This window comes from Odontesthes bonariensis, chromosome 19, assembly GCF_027942865.1.
Source record: "Odontesthes bonariensis isolate fOdoBon6 chromosome 19, fOdoBon6.hap1, whole genome shotgun sequence".
NCBI classification, from domain to species: Eukaryota; Metazoa; Chordata; class Actinopteri; order Atheriniformes; family Atherinopsidae; genus Odontesthes; species Odontesthes bonariensis.
In genome coordinates, this window is record NC_134524.1 from 11,156,376 (window position 1) to 11,172,852 (window position 16,477).

Consider the following 16,477-nt stretch of genomic DNA (forward strand, 5'->3'; position numbering starts at 1 on the left):
ATAGAAATAGACCTCAGTCTCCAGAGTAGTACAGACAGAATGTTAATGTCAATTGTGCTGTTTTACATTCACAGGTCAGAGAGCGATGTTCCAGGCAAATTTGTTTCCAAATGAAAACGCACATATTTGGATGAGTCTTCATTTATTTATTTATTTTCTGAAGAGCTCAGCCACAAAATTGCTTTTGAGGACAGTTGCGCTGTTGCAGCTCCATGATAGCCTGCCCATATTTTCTCCCTGCTGGGGTCGGATGCTTCACAGAAAAACTGAGCCAGTCAGGTGTGGCGGGATCATAACCACAAGACTCGGAAGTCTTTCATCTTTCAAACCTGGTTTAATAAGAGAAATCCCATGAGCTTTTCAGTTTGGAATGGTATTTTCAGTCATTATATCTAAGCATACATGCCCTCTCTCAAAGCAGTAGCAAATGCATGTTTAGAGATTCATGGATTCTTGTAGCAGCTCTTGGCTATAATCTGTGAAAATTCCCGTACATCGTCTTTGTTTTTCTTTACCTTCCATACAAATAGAGATGCTGTTATCTACCTGAAAATCTCAAAGCTCTCTCAGAAAAAAGATGGATCATGAGACAAAGGACTCCAGGCACAAACCTGCACTCCTGTCTAATTCATTGTAGATGCAGAGTGATTGAGTTTTCATGTTAAAAGGGAAGTATTTTTTTGCCCAGGTCAGTTTTGTCCCGAAGTAGATGGATGTACTGTAGGTTTGTATGCTGTATCCCAGCTTTAGTAGTTTTCCCATATTTGCTGCATGTGAGGTCCTCAGCAAATGTATGGGGCCCAAAAAATGGATGATGCTTTCTAACAAAATTCCATGAATAATGCGTCAGTGAAAATATCTGTGAAAAAATACAGCAGCCTTAATTTAAAACCAATTGTAGGTACACAGAGGTCATTAGCTGGCCGGTTGTTCCAATATTGTTGGAGAACTTGCCACAACTCCTCCTGGGGTTCAGTTATCTCCATCCATTTATGTCACCAAAGATGTTCATATCAGGGTTTTGTGGGGGCAAATTCTTCTGCTGTGTTCCTTGTTTTTCCTCTTTTTTTCCTCTTCTTCTCTAAGATGTTGACTATACGTTTAGGCTCACTGGAGAATTCCAGGTACCATTCTTCTAACTCCTGCACAATACTGTTTACAAATAACAATAGAGCCAGGCATGAATCAGATGTATCAGGGCCAATGAATATAGTCTTGGCACACTTCATTATGTCCTGACAACTGCAAAGTAAGTTGGTTCTTGTCCAGTAATATTTGCCAGATTTGCCTAAGTTTTAGGTGTTTAGTCTTGACTGTGTTTGGCTAATTTAGTGTGGGGGAAAACATTGGCTACCAGGGCTGTGATAATAACTTCAAGCCTTGTCAGATAATTTGATATAGGATACTAATACTAATTAAATGGCATAACATGAAGTTTGTTTCCCGTTGTGGCAAAAGAAAATGATGTGCTTACTTCCAAATAGCTTTTTAACACCATGTTTTGGTATAAATACCCACAACACTGTATACGTTCCTCATATATACCAGCTTCTACCCAGCAACAAACTCTGATAGACCCACTCTTTGCAACCTAACGAACAGTGGACACAAATTTTTTTGATTAGCTTATGTATGGAGCAGCAACAGGTTTAAATTCAGAAAGTTGATGGAGGCTATATCCTTGCTCGAGCCAGCTGACCTGGCCAGTGATAAGCCAGTGGTGAGACTTAATAAGGTGACTAATCATTAATGAAACCCCACTGGATCAGCCACTGAGTCAGCTGGTGATTAGCTTCCCAAAGCTCATACCTAACGTGCTGAGGCCAGCATCCCCCTGGATGGGGCTGAAAAGAGTGCTCTATATTACATCATTTGTGGTAAATACATTGAAATCAGCTCATGTTTACAAAGGCACAATTAAGGCACAAATTACCAAAAAAAACCCACAAATAAATGTTTTTAATGTGTCTGAGTTTCAATCTAAGGCGTTTAAATATATTTAAATATATACAGAAGCAAATACACCACATTGAAATAAAATAATTATTATGACACTCATTTGGACTCAGCAAGGATGTGTTTTGCAGCCTCTATAGTCTTCTTGGTCGTCTGGTTTTTGCCTGTTTTTCTGCACCACAGCTTGTGGACATAATAGAACAGCCTTCAGCAAGAGACAAAGATATGTTACTCAGCGGAGGGACTGTCAGACTTTCATTCATTTTGTAGCCAGAATCGAAACTCCAAGTGACTGCTAATGCTGCTTCGTGCCTGTTGGGTGTAATTTTTTAATGTAAAATGAGGTAACATCTTTCTGAATAATGAGCAGAATTGTACAAAAGAGATAAAAGATTTTTTTAGAGATCGGATGAATTCTATTGATGATTTTCACACATACTTTAACCTTGACCTCAGGCCAGAAAAGAAACAAATCACCTCTTCTTCTCAGGAACTGGTCTTTCAGAGCTGATTCTTCAAGGCGAAGTTTTTACCACTCTTTCTGTTTTTTAGATTTTTGACAACCAAATGGTTAATTATGAGTTCATTCAATTCATGTTAGTGAGGAAGATCCTGTCCTCACTAAACCTTTAAAAACGGGGTTTATCTTCAGGACATTTATGCAAATTAACTGACTCTTTTTTAACCGGTAATAAAAGAAGTATATCTGGTGGAGCGGTGTGGTTAAACTGTGCTTTTGCAGCTTCCATGGTGATATTTATGCAAAAAGAGATCAATTCATGGTAAAATAGCTTTTCCCTATACAAATTTAACAGACAGTGACAGAGTTTTATTTGCCTGCTGTCTTCCATCCCACTTTCCACCTCCTTTTTTAATTCTCTTGACTCAGACATTTACACATGCTAGGAGTCTGTTTTCTTCTCGTGTTTTTCAGGGATAAATTTCTGGTTGTTTTGAACAGTCGTTGGATCAACAGCAGATGGGCTTGTAACTTGTAACAAATGGCTTTTGGCTGCATGCACACACTCGCCCACAAGGAGAAAACACGAGTTTGGTGTGGGGAATTCAGTTCCTCCTCAGCCTTGCCCACAGGGACTCTGGGGAATATTAGATTATGATGCTGCCAGAACCAACATCAGACCTTTTTGTGCTGAAAGGTCACCAACACCCTGAAACGGACATGCCCACACTCTATCAGAGGGACTGAACCCTAGTTTTTTTTACCCCACCATGGCTTTCTTATTGATTTCAAACCCACTGCTGTCTCTTAATGAGCAGATTTAGAACTGCCACTCTGATCTTAACTGTGTCATTTTCCTACCTAATTATGACACAGTTTACACCAAACCTATAAAGACAACACAGTCAAAAAAATGGCAAATCTCTCTAGATAGAGATAACTTCTTTGCTTGAGGTCTAATAAGTTTAATCCATACTCCATAAGAAAATAACATAATTAGAGTACGTGGAGTCTGTGTGTGTCTTTAAGAAATGAGACAGCAGCAGCATTTTCCAACCTCGTGATTGCTCCTGAACCATTTGCTTCCCTGTTGTATGACCATCAGCGGGGCTCCATGTTGCAACACCACAACAGCAGGTGACATAGGGCATCTTTGTCTTTATTTTTGCACAACAGCAGACAGCTTAAGCAGAGGAAAGATGTGTACTGCATTCTGAAAAATCCTAAATCAGCAGCAAAAAACAAACAGAAAAAAAGCAGGGAGGTAGTCCATTGAAAATAAAAGCAAAATGAATGTTTTTAATCTAAAATTTCTCAGTAGTTTAGGGCCATTGTAAAAAAAAATAATGACCTTGATTGCACGCCATATAGGTGACTGTCTTACTGTATATCTTTGGCGTCAGCCCTTCTCAGTACATTCTCAAACCTAAACACCAAGCCAGAGATCAGTTTATTTTGTTTTTGTCATCATCAGTCAGCTGTGTTATGAATACCATGACAACACTCAAAGCTATTACTGTTTTAGAGTCTGTTTACAACAGGGATGCTAAAAAAAGTCTAAAACCTGACAGCATAAGGAAAGGAAACAGGGTAACAAACAACCCATGGTGAAAATGCAGGTTTGACCTCCCAAAGAGGTCAGAAGAAAAATAAATAGTATTAAAAATGCATCATATATATTAATTTCACATACTTTCCTGTAACAGCAGTTTCCATGTAAACAATTATACTTTTTTTTTGCTGCTCATGCCTTTATAAAGTAGTTAAATTAAACAATTTCAAAAAGCCAAATCATTTCTTGATTAACCCACTGACAAGCTTCATTTCTAGGGATGGCAAGTAAACACTGTTGTAAACCCCGGCTGTGTGCAGCACCCACTGATTCAAGTGGACAGATTTCCCCAGATATGGAGGGTTAAAGTACAACACTGACATGGCTAAAACCTGAAGACCCATTGAGCTGTTTTTCTTAAATTTAATCTTAAAACTATTTCTTGGCATTTTGGTGGAAAATCTTATTTGCTTTTCTGCAGAATTGGATGAGAATGATGTCACTTTCATTCCTGTACATCAACTAAGTTACAGGAAGCTGGTTAGCTTAACTAAGCTTAAAGACTGGAAGGAGGGAAACCGCCAATCAGGCTGTCATGAAGTAAAATCCGAGGAAAAACATTTGACATCATAGCAGGAAAAGGAGAATTAATTTGGGCTGAATCCACTTTTTACCTAAAAGTAAAAGAAAACTCAAAGCCACCTGTGAAAGAGTTATTGTTTTTACACTTTTACACACAGATCAACTGGACGTCATATACAATCGTATCTCAGGACAGAATGTTTAATACCACGTTGGTCCACAGCCCCAAACACAGCGTTTTCATAATGAAGGCATAAAACGTGACATGCCTACTGACACCAGACTGTCAGGCCAGAGAACCAAGTTTTGAGCCACATCTGACTCAATATTGTCTATGGACATTTCACCTTTCTACTAGGTACGTGTAGTTAGGGTTAAGCATAAAAGACACATAGTTAGGAATAATAAATAAAGAAAAACATAGGTTAAAACATTAATAAATACGTGAAAACAGGTTGGCTTCACTTTGCCTTATCACTGGCCTATACAAAACAACAGGCTAAGTTAAAGGTGGCTGTATCACAGTTTCTGGGCGTTTGTGAAACTGCTGCATCATTGATGTTTGGACCAACGTAGTTATAACTTATTCATTAATGTAAAACTTAGCTGAGATATAACATGTTGATTTGTAAAATGTAGAAATGCCACTCTGAATTTTATTTTTGCCTTTTGATTGAATCCCGTCCACTTTTCCTGTCACTTTCGGATGCTTATGTAAAGATGAGCTAACCAGCTACATAATTACAACAAGGGCATCATAGTAATGCCACAGGTATCAGATATTAAGTGACATATTTCCCAAAATGTCAAGCTGTTCATTATGATCAAGACTAAATTTTGATAAGAAGTTTGTTAATAACACGTAATCCTTATTCAAAATGTTGCATCCTGTAAAAGTAGTATCCTAGCAGGGAAGAATGGACAACTTGCACAAAATGAGTTAAACTGAGGAGGATTCGTATCAGGCACCATCTTATTTTATTTTATTTCCCTTTTTGATAAACTGGCCATGTGAGTAACTTTTGTGCATGTAAAGAGCTTTTTCGTTGATAATACACAATTTGTAAAAGCATTAGAGCACACTTCTGAGGGAAATAAAGAAAGAAAGCCCTCATGAATCAGGCTGGAAAAGCCTATGAGAAGCCTGTAATGGAAACATTCTTCATGTTGAAGCTTGAGGAGACTCCTGGTTGAGGATGTGCACTGCCATGACTGGCACACAACAGGACAATGAGACATAATGAGTGGTAGTAACAAACACGATTCACTTTGATATTTCCTTTGAGATTGTTACAGTGGTGCAGCAGCTCTGCTCCACCCTTAAAAAGACTTTTTCCATGACTTGCAGAGGATCTTCTGAAAGGCATGTCTGAAGTCCCGGTTGAAGATGGTGTAAATGGCTGGGTTTAGGGAGCTGTTACAGTAGCCAATCCAGAAGAAGAATTTGAAGAGTGGGTCAGGGATCTTACAGGAATCCCTACACACACCATACAGACTGTAGCTAAAGAAAAAGGGAAACCAACATACAACAAACACCCCCATAACCACAGCCAGGACAAATGTAAACCTTTTCTCTCTTGCTTGAGAGACCTTTTTTCTGGCTACAGAGCTCCTGCGACGTTTCCTCCTAGAGGCAAAGAGATCCTTTGACTTGTGACTGACCCTGGAGATGCGAGTGGAGTGCTTGGAAAGGGAGCTTTTCTTTTGGCTGGCCCTTTTAGCTTTCTGGGAATCCTGGCGCTGAGGTTTGTGACCTTTGCCCTCTGAGGAGGAGCTCTCTTCCATGTCAGCCTCGTCAGTCTGTTGGCCTATAGTGACTGTGCGCTGGCTGGGCGTGGGTGGGCACTGACAGTGACCGTTCTCTCTCTCGCCGTGGAATGGAGAGGACGCCTTGCTCAGTCCATTCTCAGTTTGTGTGACACCATCTGGTCTGGGACTTTTTCCCGACATGCTTCTAGTTCTAGTTTTGGCCACCTGGTATATTCTGATGTACACCAGGATCATGATTAAGCAGGGCGCGAAGAAGGAGGCAATGCTGGAGGAGAGAATGTACCAAGTGTCATCATTCAGCACACACTGAGGCTGGGAGCTGATTTCATTGTTTCTGTCAATAGATATGAGTGGCGGTGAAGAGATGAACGCAGAAATAAGCCACACAATCAGGATGATGCACTTGATGCGCTTAGGAGTCCGCTTCAGGTTGTACTCGACAGCCTGCGTAACGGACCAGTACCGATCCAAGCTTATTGCGCACAGATGCACAATTGACGAAGTGCAGAACAAAACATCCAAAGCCAGATATATGCCACACCAAACTTTTCCAAAATACCAGTAGCCCATAAGTTCATTCGCAAGAGAAAACGGCATCACCAAAGTTGCGACCAGGATGTCCGCGGTGGCCAAAGACACCAGAAAAAGGTTCTGGGGGGCTTTCAGTGCCCTGCTCGTTAACACAGCAATAACCACAAGAATATTTCCAACAACGGTAAAAAGAATCAGAAAACTTACAAGAGCAGCAATGCCAGCTATCGCTGCTAAAGAATATCCACTGTCCAGGTTCCAGGAGGTATTCAAGTGGATCACCGTGAACGCGTCCACCCCGCTGGTGTTAAATGATTCCATCCCGACTGTGTGCGCAGTCTGAGCTACTTGATTGTTGGCATAAATTCACATTCAGCCCTGGTATAACACGAGAGTCCATCAATAACGCGCGGCTCCACTGCTGATTTACAAATCTAACGACATGGATACGCGCGCATGAAAAGAGCCCCTCTCCACGGCTGCTTTGGGTGTTATTTGGAGCCTGATGGTCAGGTGAATTTGAAGATAACTCACTTGAACAAAAATAATAATCCCCCGCGTTATTTTCGTGTCGTGTGTCTCCTGTTTGTTTGGAGTTGAGTGGCGTCCAGCCGTAGCTCGCCTTCCTCCTTCAGCATGGCGAGCTCTCGTTCCAATGCCCCATGTGTTGTTCTCACATTCTCAACTCACCAACTGCTGCCCCTCCCCCGACGCACAATATTGTTTTGCTGTTGTGGGAATGGAAGGCCTTGAGAAAAGCTTTTATTTTAGCCGAGATCAGTTGAATTTCCTAAAAGGTAGATTATATAGGCTACTCATTTTTTAAACATATTTCGATCTCAAAATAATCCAAACGAAATATTACCATTTGCCGAATTAATGTGCAGTTTTTCTCTCCTCCTCTCATTACACCTCTACTCACTAGAGATTCGCTGCGTTCACAATGAAGAATTTTCCTATTGAGCTGTTCCAGTAACCTTGAAGCAAGGAGACTGTCAGGTGTCTTGAAGTAAGACACACAAATGTGTGCTGAAAGTTCTCCATACAACTGAGAGATTACATCTTTGTAGCTCTCTGTCTGCCAGCACTTTCGTAAAGATCAGGAGGGAGGAGTGAGAGTGGATGAGGTTAGCTGAGAGAAGCAGTGAGCTCATCAGCTGACAGGCTGGCTGCTCAGGCAGACACCACTGCGTAAATCAGGTGTAGAGGATGGATCGGATTTTCAACTGTCTGGTGCTTTTCATCCCTGCTTAGACACCTCCACTCTGATTCACGTGGATCAGTTTCATCATTGCTCATGCACCCACTTGTAAACGCGCTGGCTGGACGCCAACATCTGGCCGCGCAGTTGGAGGGTGCACAGCATCTGTTTTTGTTATGTTAACAGGTTGGAGATGCCAGCAGCTGATGTGTTTGTGTTGTTTTCTCTGTGTTCTCTGCCGTCAAAGCTTGATCCACGCAGGGGAGGTGAGTTATGAAAAGGAATAAAAGATTTTTACGGTTATGCCAAACTGAAAAATTATCGAAATGTCATCTACCATTTAATGTCCTCTAAAATCTGCTTTGTTCTGTGCATTATACTCCTCTTCCAGTAAGCGTTCTGGAGATCATACTTTAGTAGAGCCATGCTCTTTGAATAAACCATGCATTCACTCACACTTGTGTTCCCACAGGAAAAAAGATCAGAATTTCTTGTTCAAATTAACAGCTAATCCCTGAGGTTACCATGTTTTTTCCTGGACATTTTCAAAAAGGGCATCTCCCCATGTGTGAATTATGAAGCAATGGCTCCCTGGGCAAAACTGTGAGAAAGAAATCCTTTTGTAGACAGAAGATGAAAGATGCATCACTACTGCAGGAACTAGGAGCTAAAATACGGATACATGTAACCAAAGAAAAACGGGAAAAATATTCCAGTGACAAAACTTATCAGAGTAAAACAGTGATATCCTCTGCAGAAGAAAAGGCGAATAAACTGTTTAAAAGCCACTTGCCATCTAATAAGTGCTTGTTGTTTGATGAAAATGACATGTGACCCAAAAGTAAAGGTGGGTGTGTCCAAACTGTTGACTGATGCAGCTTGTTATCATTATGGGGTATAATAAGGAGCTCACTGAATCCTTTCCACATGCATCTGTGCCTGTGCTTGGTTTGTCCGATAAGTATCTCTCCATGCATCTATACCTTTATCCGAAGATGTATTAAAAACTATTTAAACGCAATATGGAGGAATATTAAGGGAAACTGCTTATAAATAGTGATGGGATTGTTTTTCAGTTTAATCTCTCATGTAATTTACACACATACAGACGTGAATATCTAGAAGTGAAGTATGTGGACCCTCAGAGGGATGACACTGTGCAGGCTGAGCGTTGTATCCATTGACATTGAAAAAAACATTAAAGACAGATATTTGTTCGAGGCTTGATGGAGATGAATGGGGAAAAACTGATATATAGTGAGTTTAACTAAATTAAAAATGTATCTTGAAAAAAATTTCCGGTTCAATATTTTAAAAAGAAGACTGCAAATAATCCAGTATCAGTACGCTCATGAATATGTTGCCAAAAAAAGAACTAGCATCAAACGGTGCTGTAAATATCTCTTCTATAATATTAAGTTGCCCCCCCCAGAGAGACTGTAACTGTATAAATGAATGAATTACATCATATCCTCCGAGCATTTAAGATGAAGCAAGTTGTTGCTCTGAATTGAAAGGAATCATGAGACATTTCCTTTCTCAGTCAATTTAAAATATTCATAACTAAGGTTAAACATAGAACAAAGTATCTATACACAGAAGAAATTTTCTTTGATCGCACTTATTTTTTTTTTATCAAAGGTTAGTTTTCTTTATCTAAACTGGATCATATTTAGAAAGTGCTTAGCTTTAGTTACTTTAATTACATCTGTTTTATTTCAAATCTGATTGAAATTAGGGAAGTAAATGGAGTTCATGGTTAAGAGATTGCCTTGTAAGATGAGCTATAATGATGAGATGTGAAAGTATGTGAACCCTTGCTTTCAGTATCTGGTGTGATGTCCTGCTGCAGCAGCAACTACAAAAAAATGATTTCTGTTGGTCAGACCAGCACAGCAGCTTGCAGTTTTAACTCAAGCTCCCATAAGAACAGCTCACTTCAAGTCTTTCCTTTCTGTTGGATTATTTTGTCTTGGCCTTTCCAGAACATCTGCAATTCCACTCTTCTTTTGACCACTTCGTTGGAGCAACATGTGCACTTGTACTGTGATGGTGCATGCCATTACCTTTTCCTTTAGAATTGATTCATTTGTCTCAGAATCCGTCAGTGTTTCACGGATAAGGGGATAAGGTGCTTGTGTTGGAATTGGGTGTTTTTTCTTGCTTTAGACTATGACACATCTTGCTGCTTTGATTATTTTTGTTGATCCACCTCTCCTGTGAAGGGTTACAATGGTTTGTCTGTCTGACTGTGGATAAGTGAAGTCCAAACTCTTCAGGAATGGTTCTGTAGCCTTTTCCAACTTAATGAATATCAGCAACTCTTTTTCTGAAGTTCTCATAATTCTACTTTTTTTTTTTTTTTTTGCCATATTATGCTCTTACATACTTGTTCTATGAGGCAGGCCTTAATAGATGCATATTCTTCAAATAAACCCAAGTGCTCCTCTCATACTTGGTGAGAATGAAAACACCTAACTCTAATACTGGATACTGGATAATACTGGATCTAAGAATCTATTTTTCATCTTGTGTGAAAATCCCATTATGACTTAAGACATATTCGTGCAAAAATTTGAAAAGATTCAAAGTTGGGCTGCTTTTCAAGCATGATTGTAGATAATATATGTTTAAGTGGTGATTATTATTATTATTATTTCTTGTATGGAAGAGGGGAAGAAAGCACCAAGAAAAAGCTTACAATGGATTAGACCTTATTTGACACAAATTCGACGTTGCCCTCCAGTTTCCCCATAACACTTCGTAGCTTTCTCCATTTTATGCAAAACAAGCTGCAGGGCAAATGGAAATAGCTTTAACAGTGTCTTTGCCTTTATTCCATCTCATATCTACCTCAAAGAAAGGTTCCCTCTATGTTTGATCTTCATAAAGACTATTTCTTGACTTGGGTCTCAAACCTTTTCTAACATGGTCCTCTATCCAACAGTTTTTATCAATCATAAACAAACATAGGGAGAGGTATTCCCCAATCTTTGTCTAAAGTCTAACTAGACTATGCCATTTTTGGAGAAATTGTAGTTGAACTGTTTAAACTGAGTGTAAGTGTATAAATAAAAGAAGAGATGAGAAAAGCAGTCGATTATCAAATGTCTCCCAACTGTGAGCATTTGAGGTTGCCATGGAGATGTTAGGTGCAACATTCAGTCTGATTCAGACTGAAAATTCAGACAAACTGCAGCTTTTTGGAGAAATGCTGTAAAGCCTAACAGCACGGTTATGCAGCCGTGAGCACCACAAAGCATCAGTGTGTCATTTGTGATTTTCAGTTGATCAAATGTGGACATACAGATGAGTTCAAAACAAACTTTTGATTTTCTTTGAAAATTCTCCTCTCTTTTTCCATTCGAGTCAATGGGGCAGTTTGGTATTTATGTGTTTTTTGGAGGCTTCTAATTCAAAAGGTGTTGATTTGTTGGCATCACAGAGTTACACTGTGATGGACTTGAACGTTGGCCGTATTCATTTCTGTGGGGATTTCTTCTGATAGGTCCAAACTGTTTTGGAAATGGTGCAAGGTGCATCTGAATACAGCAATAGCATTATCACAAAAAGAAAAGAGCTGTTTGAAATGCATATCTTTGTTGAATGGTACAACACTTGTTAGTGGACAAAAAATTAGGAAGAATATGTTTTTTTTTTCTTTAGTTAAAGCAAAATGGATGTCAGCAGCAATTCATTTAATGGTTGAAAGTCGCCCACATTTTGAGGACCATTGGATTTCAAATGCGTCATTTATGGCTTTATTGTTGCCATCACCTTCGCATCTGGTAAACATAAAGAAATAATATGTGTGAGATAGTGTGAATTTGGTTGTTTTGTTCATGAAGCTCAGCGGAGCTTCAGATGCTGTTTCAGAGAGATGTGAGAGTATGACTCACTGTCTTACCTCATCCTCATCGCTCGTCCAGGGAGATGAACCAATGACCTTCTGGTCACATGTCTGCCTCCGCCAGCTTCCTCACACAGCTCCCAGCGGCTTCCAGCAAAACACTGAGAGGTTGAGTTCACTTCAACAAATACAGAGTTTCCAGATGACGACACAAAAGTTGTAACTCATCATTTTCTCTGCTGCTACACTCACAAGACAGTAAGGCCAGTCATTGCAAGACCTAATGTGCAATTTAGTTTTTCTTGCTCCGCTGTAGTTGTACTCATCCTGCCAGCATCTATATGAATATTCCTACAGTTAAAATGTGTTGTTTTGTGTATGCCATTCTGGTTTATCTTAGAAAAAAATGCCACAACTTCACATTGTTTATAAAAATGGCTTCATCCTCTGAATTTTAGAAAGCACTCAATAAACATAACGTGACATCACATCATTGCACATGAATACCACATCACAGCTGCACAGTTTTTATCTAGGCGTGCCCTTTGCCATTTTACAGCATTAAGTGACATGTCACTTCTTGTGACTGCGAGGCGTGAAATGACAGAGACGGCTCAGTGATAACGTCACATAGCTTGGCCTGCTTTTCTCAAGCCATGTCTTAACATCTGGCTGTATGCACACCACGTAATCTCAGCACGATGTTGTTTGTTACACAAACCTGAAAACATAAGATGTGCTAAGTGTGTTCAGAGAGAGATGAACTGACGGCTGTCAAAGGCCGTTCATGTTTGTCTCAGGAAGTCTATGATAATGGGGAATGATGCCTTGCCTTTCAGCCATAATTACTGCTCTGCTTTATTAGTCTTGACTGTCGGTGTGTATCACTGCACCAGTTTTTGAATGGTTTTCCTTGAGTTATTTTTCATTTTTCAACAAGCTTATTATCAGAGTTTTGAAAAGCAGTAAAGGGGATTTTGTATTTGGTTTGCCTGTAGAATGATTGAAGTATCTGTCGAGCAAATTATTTCACCTGACATTGTTTGCCAGGGGAAAGCAGCGAGTTTAACAATTAAAGAGATCAAGTCTAGTCAGATGCGATGGTGTGTGTGTGGCTATAGGTTAAGCAGGACTTATCGAGGAATAACCTGCGGATCAGCCACAACCAGAGTCGACTGTTCAGCCTGACACCAGCTGATTCCTCAGTGCTCTCAGGATTATTTTTGAAAAAGTAAAGATGGTGTAAGTCTTCCTGTGGCAATTGTGACATCTTTTGATTAATTAAAATGCATCTAACCGGATGCATTTAATGCTTAATTTTGGCACGGAGAAAAATAGAACATGTAAACCTGCTAAACCTGAATTCAAACACTCTCCATCACATCAAATTAAATCACTTTACACACATACAATCCACATGTGCCTGATTTACAAAGCTTATGTGTTATATTTTGTGAAAATGTGTGTTTTACAAGTTATTCATCAATTTAATGTATTTTGTGTACTGTATAGGCACACTGAGATTTTTGTATTTGGGATTAAATTAGTTAGTCATTTTTAGGGATTAATTGTGACGTGTTAGATTTTGCTCGTGCAGGTGGCACAAACTCGAGTTTTTCTGAACTAAAGGAGCTGAACTGAGTTAGCTTTACTGCCTGGATGCACTTTGTGCAAGTTGAAGAGATTAGACTTTACCAATGTAGCTGTGATAAAAAAAAATGTGGCTGTGTGATGGTCATTTCAGACAAGAGGAATATTTACCCAGATATTCTAGTTACAAATGTAGATGTAGAAGCCAGAACTGTGTTGGATTGACAGCAAGATAGCGGCTCACTGTGCAGCTGCTTCAACTACGCATCTCCATTAGCATCAGATTACCAGGACACGTGTACGAGACTGAGGGATGGACAGTGAGATACAACCCATCAGTGAACTATGCACCGTGTATCTTTTGCGTATTTCATAGTTTCATCTTTCATTTCTCCCATGGTTTTCCCTTCCTCTCCCAATCTGACATCTGTGGCAGGCACCATAAAACAAAGCTTTTCTTTGCTTTACCTTTTAATTTAGCTAATAACCCACCAGCCTATTTGGCCTCCGGTTCTGTTCTGTGTCCCGTTGAATACTCTCATGGCAAATGACCGCCTGTTTTCTTGCTGTTCTCTCGAATGTAATGGCAACTTTACAGAAATATCAAAACTAAATTTGAGATTGTTAGCTAATAACTACCCAGCACAATAGCTCAGTTCTTCTTTGGTTCCCCTAAGAACACAAATGAAAGAATATGGAATTGACGATATTTCTCCAAATCCTTGTCTTTTATTGCTTTTTGATGCCTGACTGGCTCATAACTAGATTTTACAACCCATTATTACTTAGCTGCTCTCCCTCATGCTACATTACTCCACTACATTATCGCTGAGCTGTGTTTCTTTTTAAGGTTAATAAACAGCTCTAAATATTATAGAAGTGCATGTACATTGGACATGTTTTTTTTTTTAAATCCTCTTCTTGCTACATGTTTCTACAACTAAAGTAATTGGAGATACTAACCTGTAAGTTGCACTTAACTGAAACAATCACAACAGCAGCTTTGTATGTTAACTTTCTGATTGGTTTTCATATTCATTTCAAATTATATTTGACCAGATTTTGTTTTGACTGTTCTCCACGACTGTTAGACTGTGGATTTCCCCCCTCCCTTCAATGACTTTACAGAGTGGGGTCAGCAGCTTTGACTGGATGTCATAGGCGAGCAGCACATCAGTGGGAGCAGGAACTGTCTGTAGAGTACTGCTGATGGGCGAGCAGCACATTGTTCAGTGAGCACAAAGAAACTCGGGAAGCCTGACAAGAAACGGCAAGAGAAGGGGCAAGCTGAGTTAAAGCTCAGCATCAACCCTATTGTTGACCCATCATTATGGATGGTAAGCCCTTATAACCCCTAATTAGACATTTGTTTACAGGTAATAACTCTGAATTATCAATTTAATTTGCATGTATAGTGTTATGAAAGGGAATTAGACAATGGTAATGCGTCCACATTATCTGCGGTAATGAAAGCGCATTATGGCTCCCCTGGAACAAGAGGCAGTCTCCCTGAGTGCTTTCTTAAAATTAGCCCTGTCATTTCTGTAGCTCTTTCTTCTAGCAAGGTATTGCCATTAAATCTTTAAGCTATGTTGACTTGAGCTTATTTCCTTCAGTCACGGCAGTCAGTTGGATGTTTAGATGTGACGTCTGTGTGTGTTTATAATGAGATCTTGAGGCAATGCGTAGAAATAGCACTGTTCACTTATTTTATGTGTAATTTCTATGCATATTGTGCATTTTGTGTCATTTTATGGCATTGAATGACATCAGAAATGCTTATAGATGTTTGTCATTGATGATATGTGATAACGCCTACAAACTGAACTATAGTAACTAACCTACCTTCAAAGCATTGGTCAAAAGCCTGTATAATGCGTAATGAGTCCACATTATTCAAACTAATGAGTGACTGTGTCTAGGGGCAGAGACTTTGTTGTGAGAAAGCCTTTCTCTTGTTAAACACAAACGATATCAGAATCATCATTTAGTGTTGATATTAAACCCTTTTCTTTAAAAAGTTTTCTTTTTTAACAGAGTAGTACGGAGCCCCTTGAGTCTTTAGGTGAAATATATTGGGGTGTCGAGAAAGCGTGCACCCGTTTTAAAAAGCGCGCTCTCATTTAACCAAACCGTGCTCTCCTTAAAATATAGCAAGCGCACGTTTACCTAAATCGTGCGCTCGAATTACTAATGTCGTGTACTCGCTGTAATACAGTCGTACTCACGTTATATCCCTCGTGAGCACAATTTACTGAAACGTGTCTTCACTTTGCAAAGTGCGCGGTCATTTAACCAAAACGTGCTCTCGTTGAAATACAACGTGCGCACGTTTACCTAAATCGTGCGCTCGATTTAGTAGTTTCTTGCTCTCGTTGTAGTAACAAAGTTATATACCTCGTGACCACAATTTACTAAAGCGTGGTCATGATTCACAAAACGTGTTAACGTTATTTAAGAAATGTATAGCCTAATTAAAATTGGCACAAGTAAGCAAAGCGTGGCCACGATTCCACACTCTCATAACATCATGAGCCAAATTTACCAGCAGGATATGATTCTTCACCATTTTGAAATGGACTTAATCAGGGTTTACCATGGGCTTAGCCTGGAAAACCAGCGCCAACTGCTGGACGGCAAAATGTTTTGCCTGCGGTTGGGTCTGGCCTCGATCCACTTGTCATTTTGAAAATACTGCCCTGAATCTGGCAGATGGCAACTAAACCAATCACAACGCAGAGATGTGTTTTGAATCAACGCGGGCGGGCCAGAGGGTTCTGGTGCGGGGTTTTGAGGGAGTGACGACAGAGCAGTGCGACGTTGGGCAGTGGAAGCGAACATAGACAAGCGAAAGCACAACAAGAAAGATGGCGGCGGCAATGGAACAGTGCTCGTTTGATTCAGCCTTGGCACACAGCCATTATAACGAACAGCCTTGCCAGTCTGTATTAAGCCCCATTGTACCGGCTTTTTGGCTGCAGTTCC

General features: G+C 39.9%; 1 protein-coding gene across 1 annotated transcript; it reads right to left on the reverse strand.

Moving 5' to 3' along the window:
- Positions 1-5,480: 5,480 nt before the first annotated feature.
- LOC142368891 (alpha-2 adrenergic receptor) lies at positions 5,481-7,464 on the reverse strand. The gene has a single exon (XM_075451093.1). It carries the CDS (start codon positions 7,170-7,172, stop codon positions 5,871-5,873), a length of 1,302 nt encoding a protein of 433 aa, XP_075307208.1. The 5' UTR covers positions 7,173-7,464; the 3' UTR covers positions 5,481-5,870.
- Between the last annotated feature and the right edge of the window lie 9,013 nt (positions 7,465-16,477).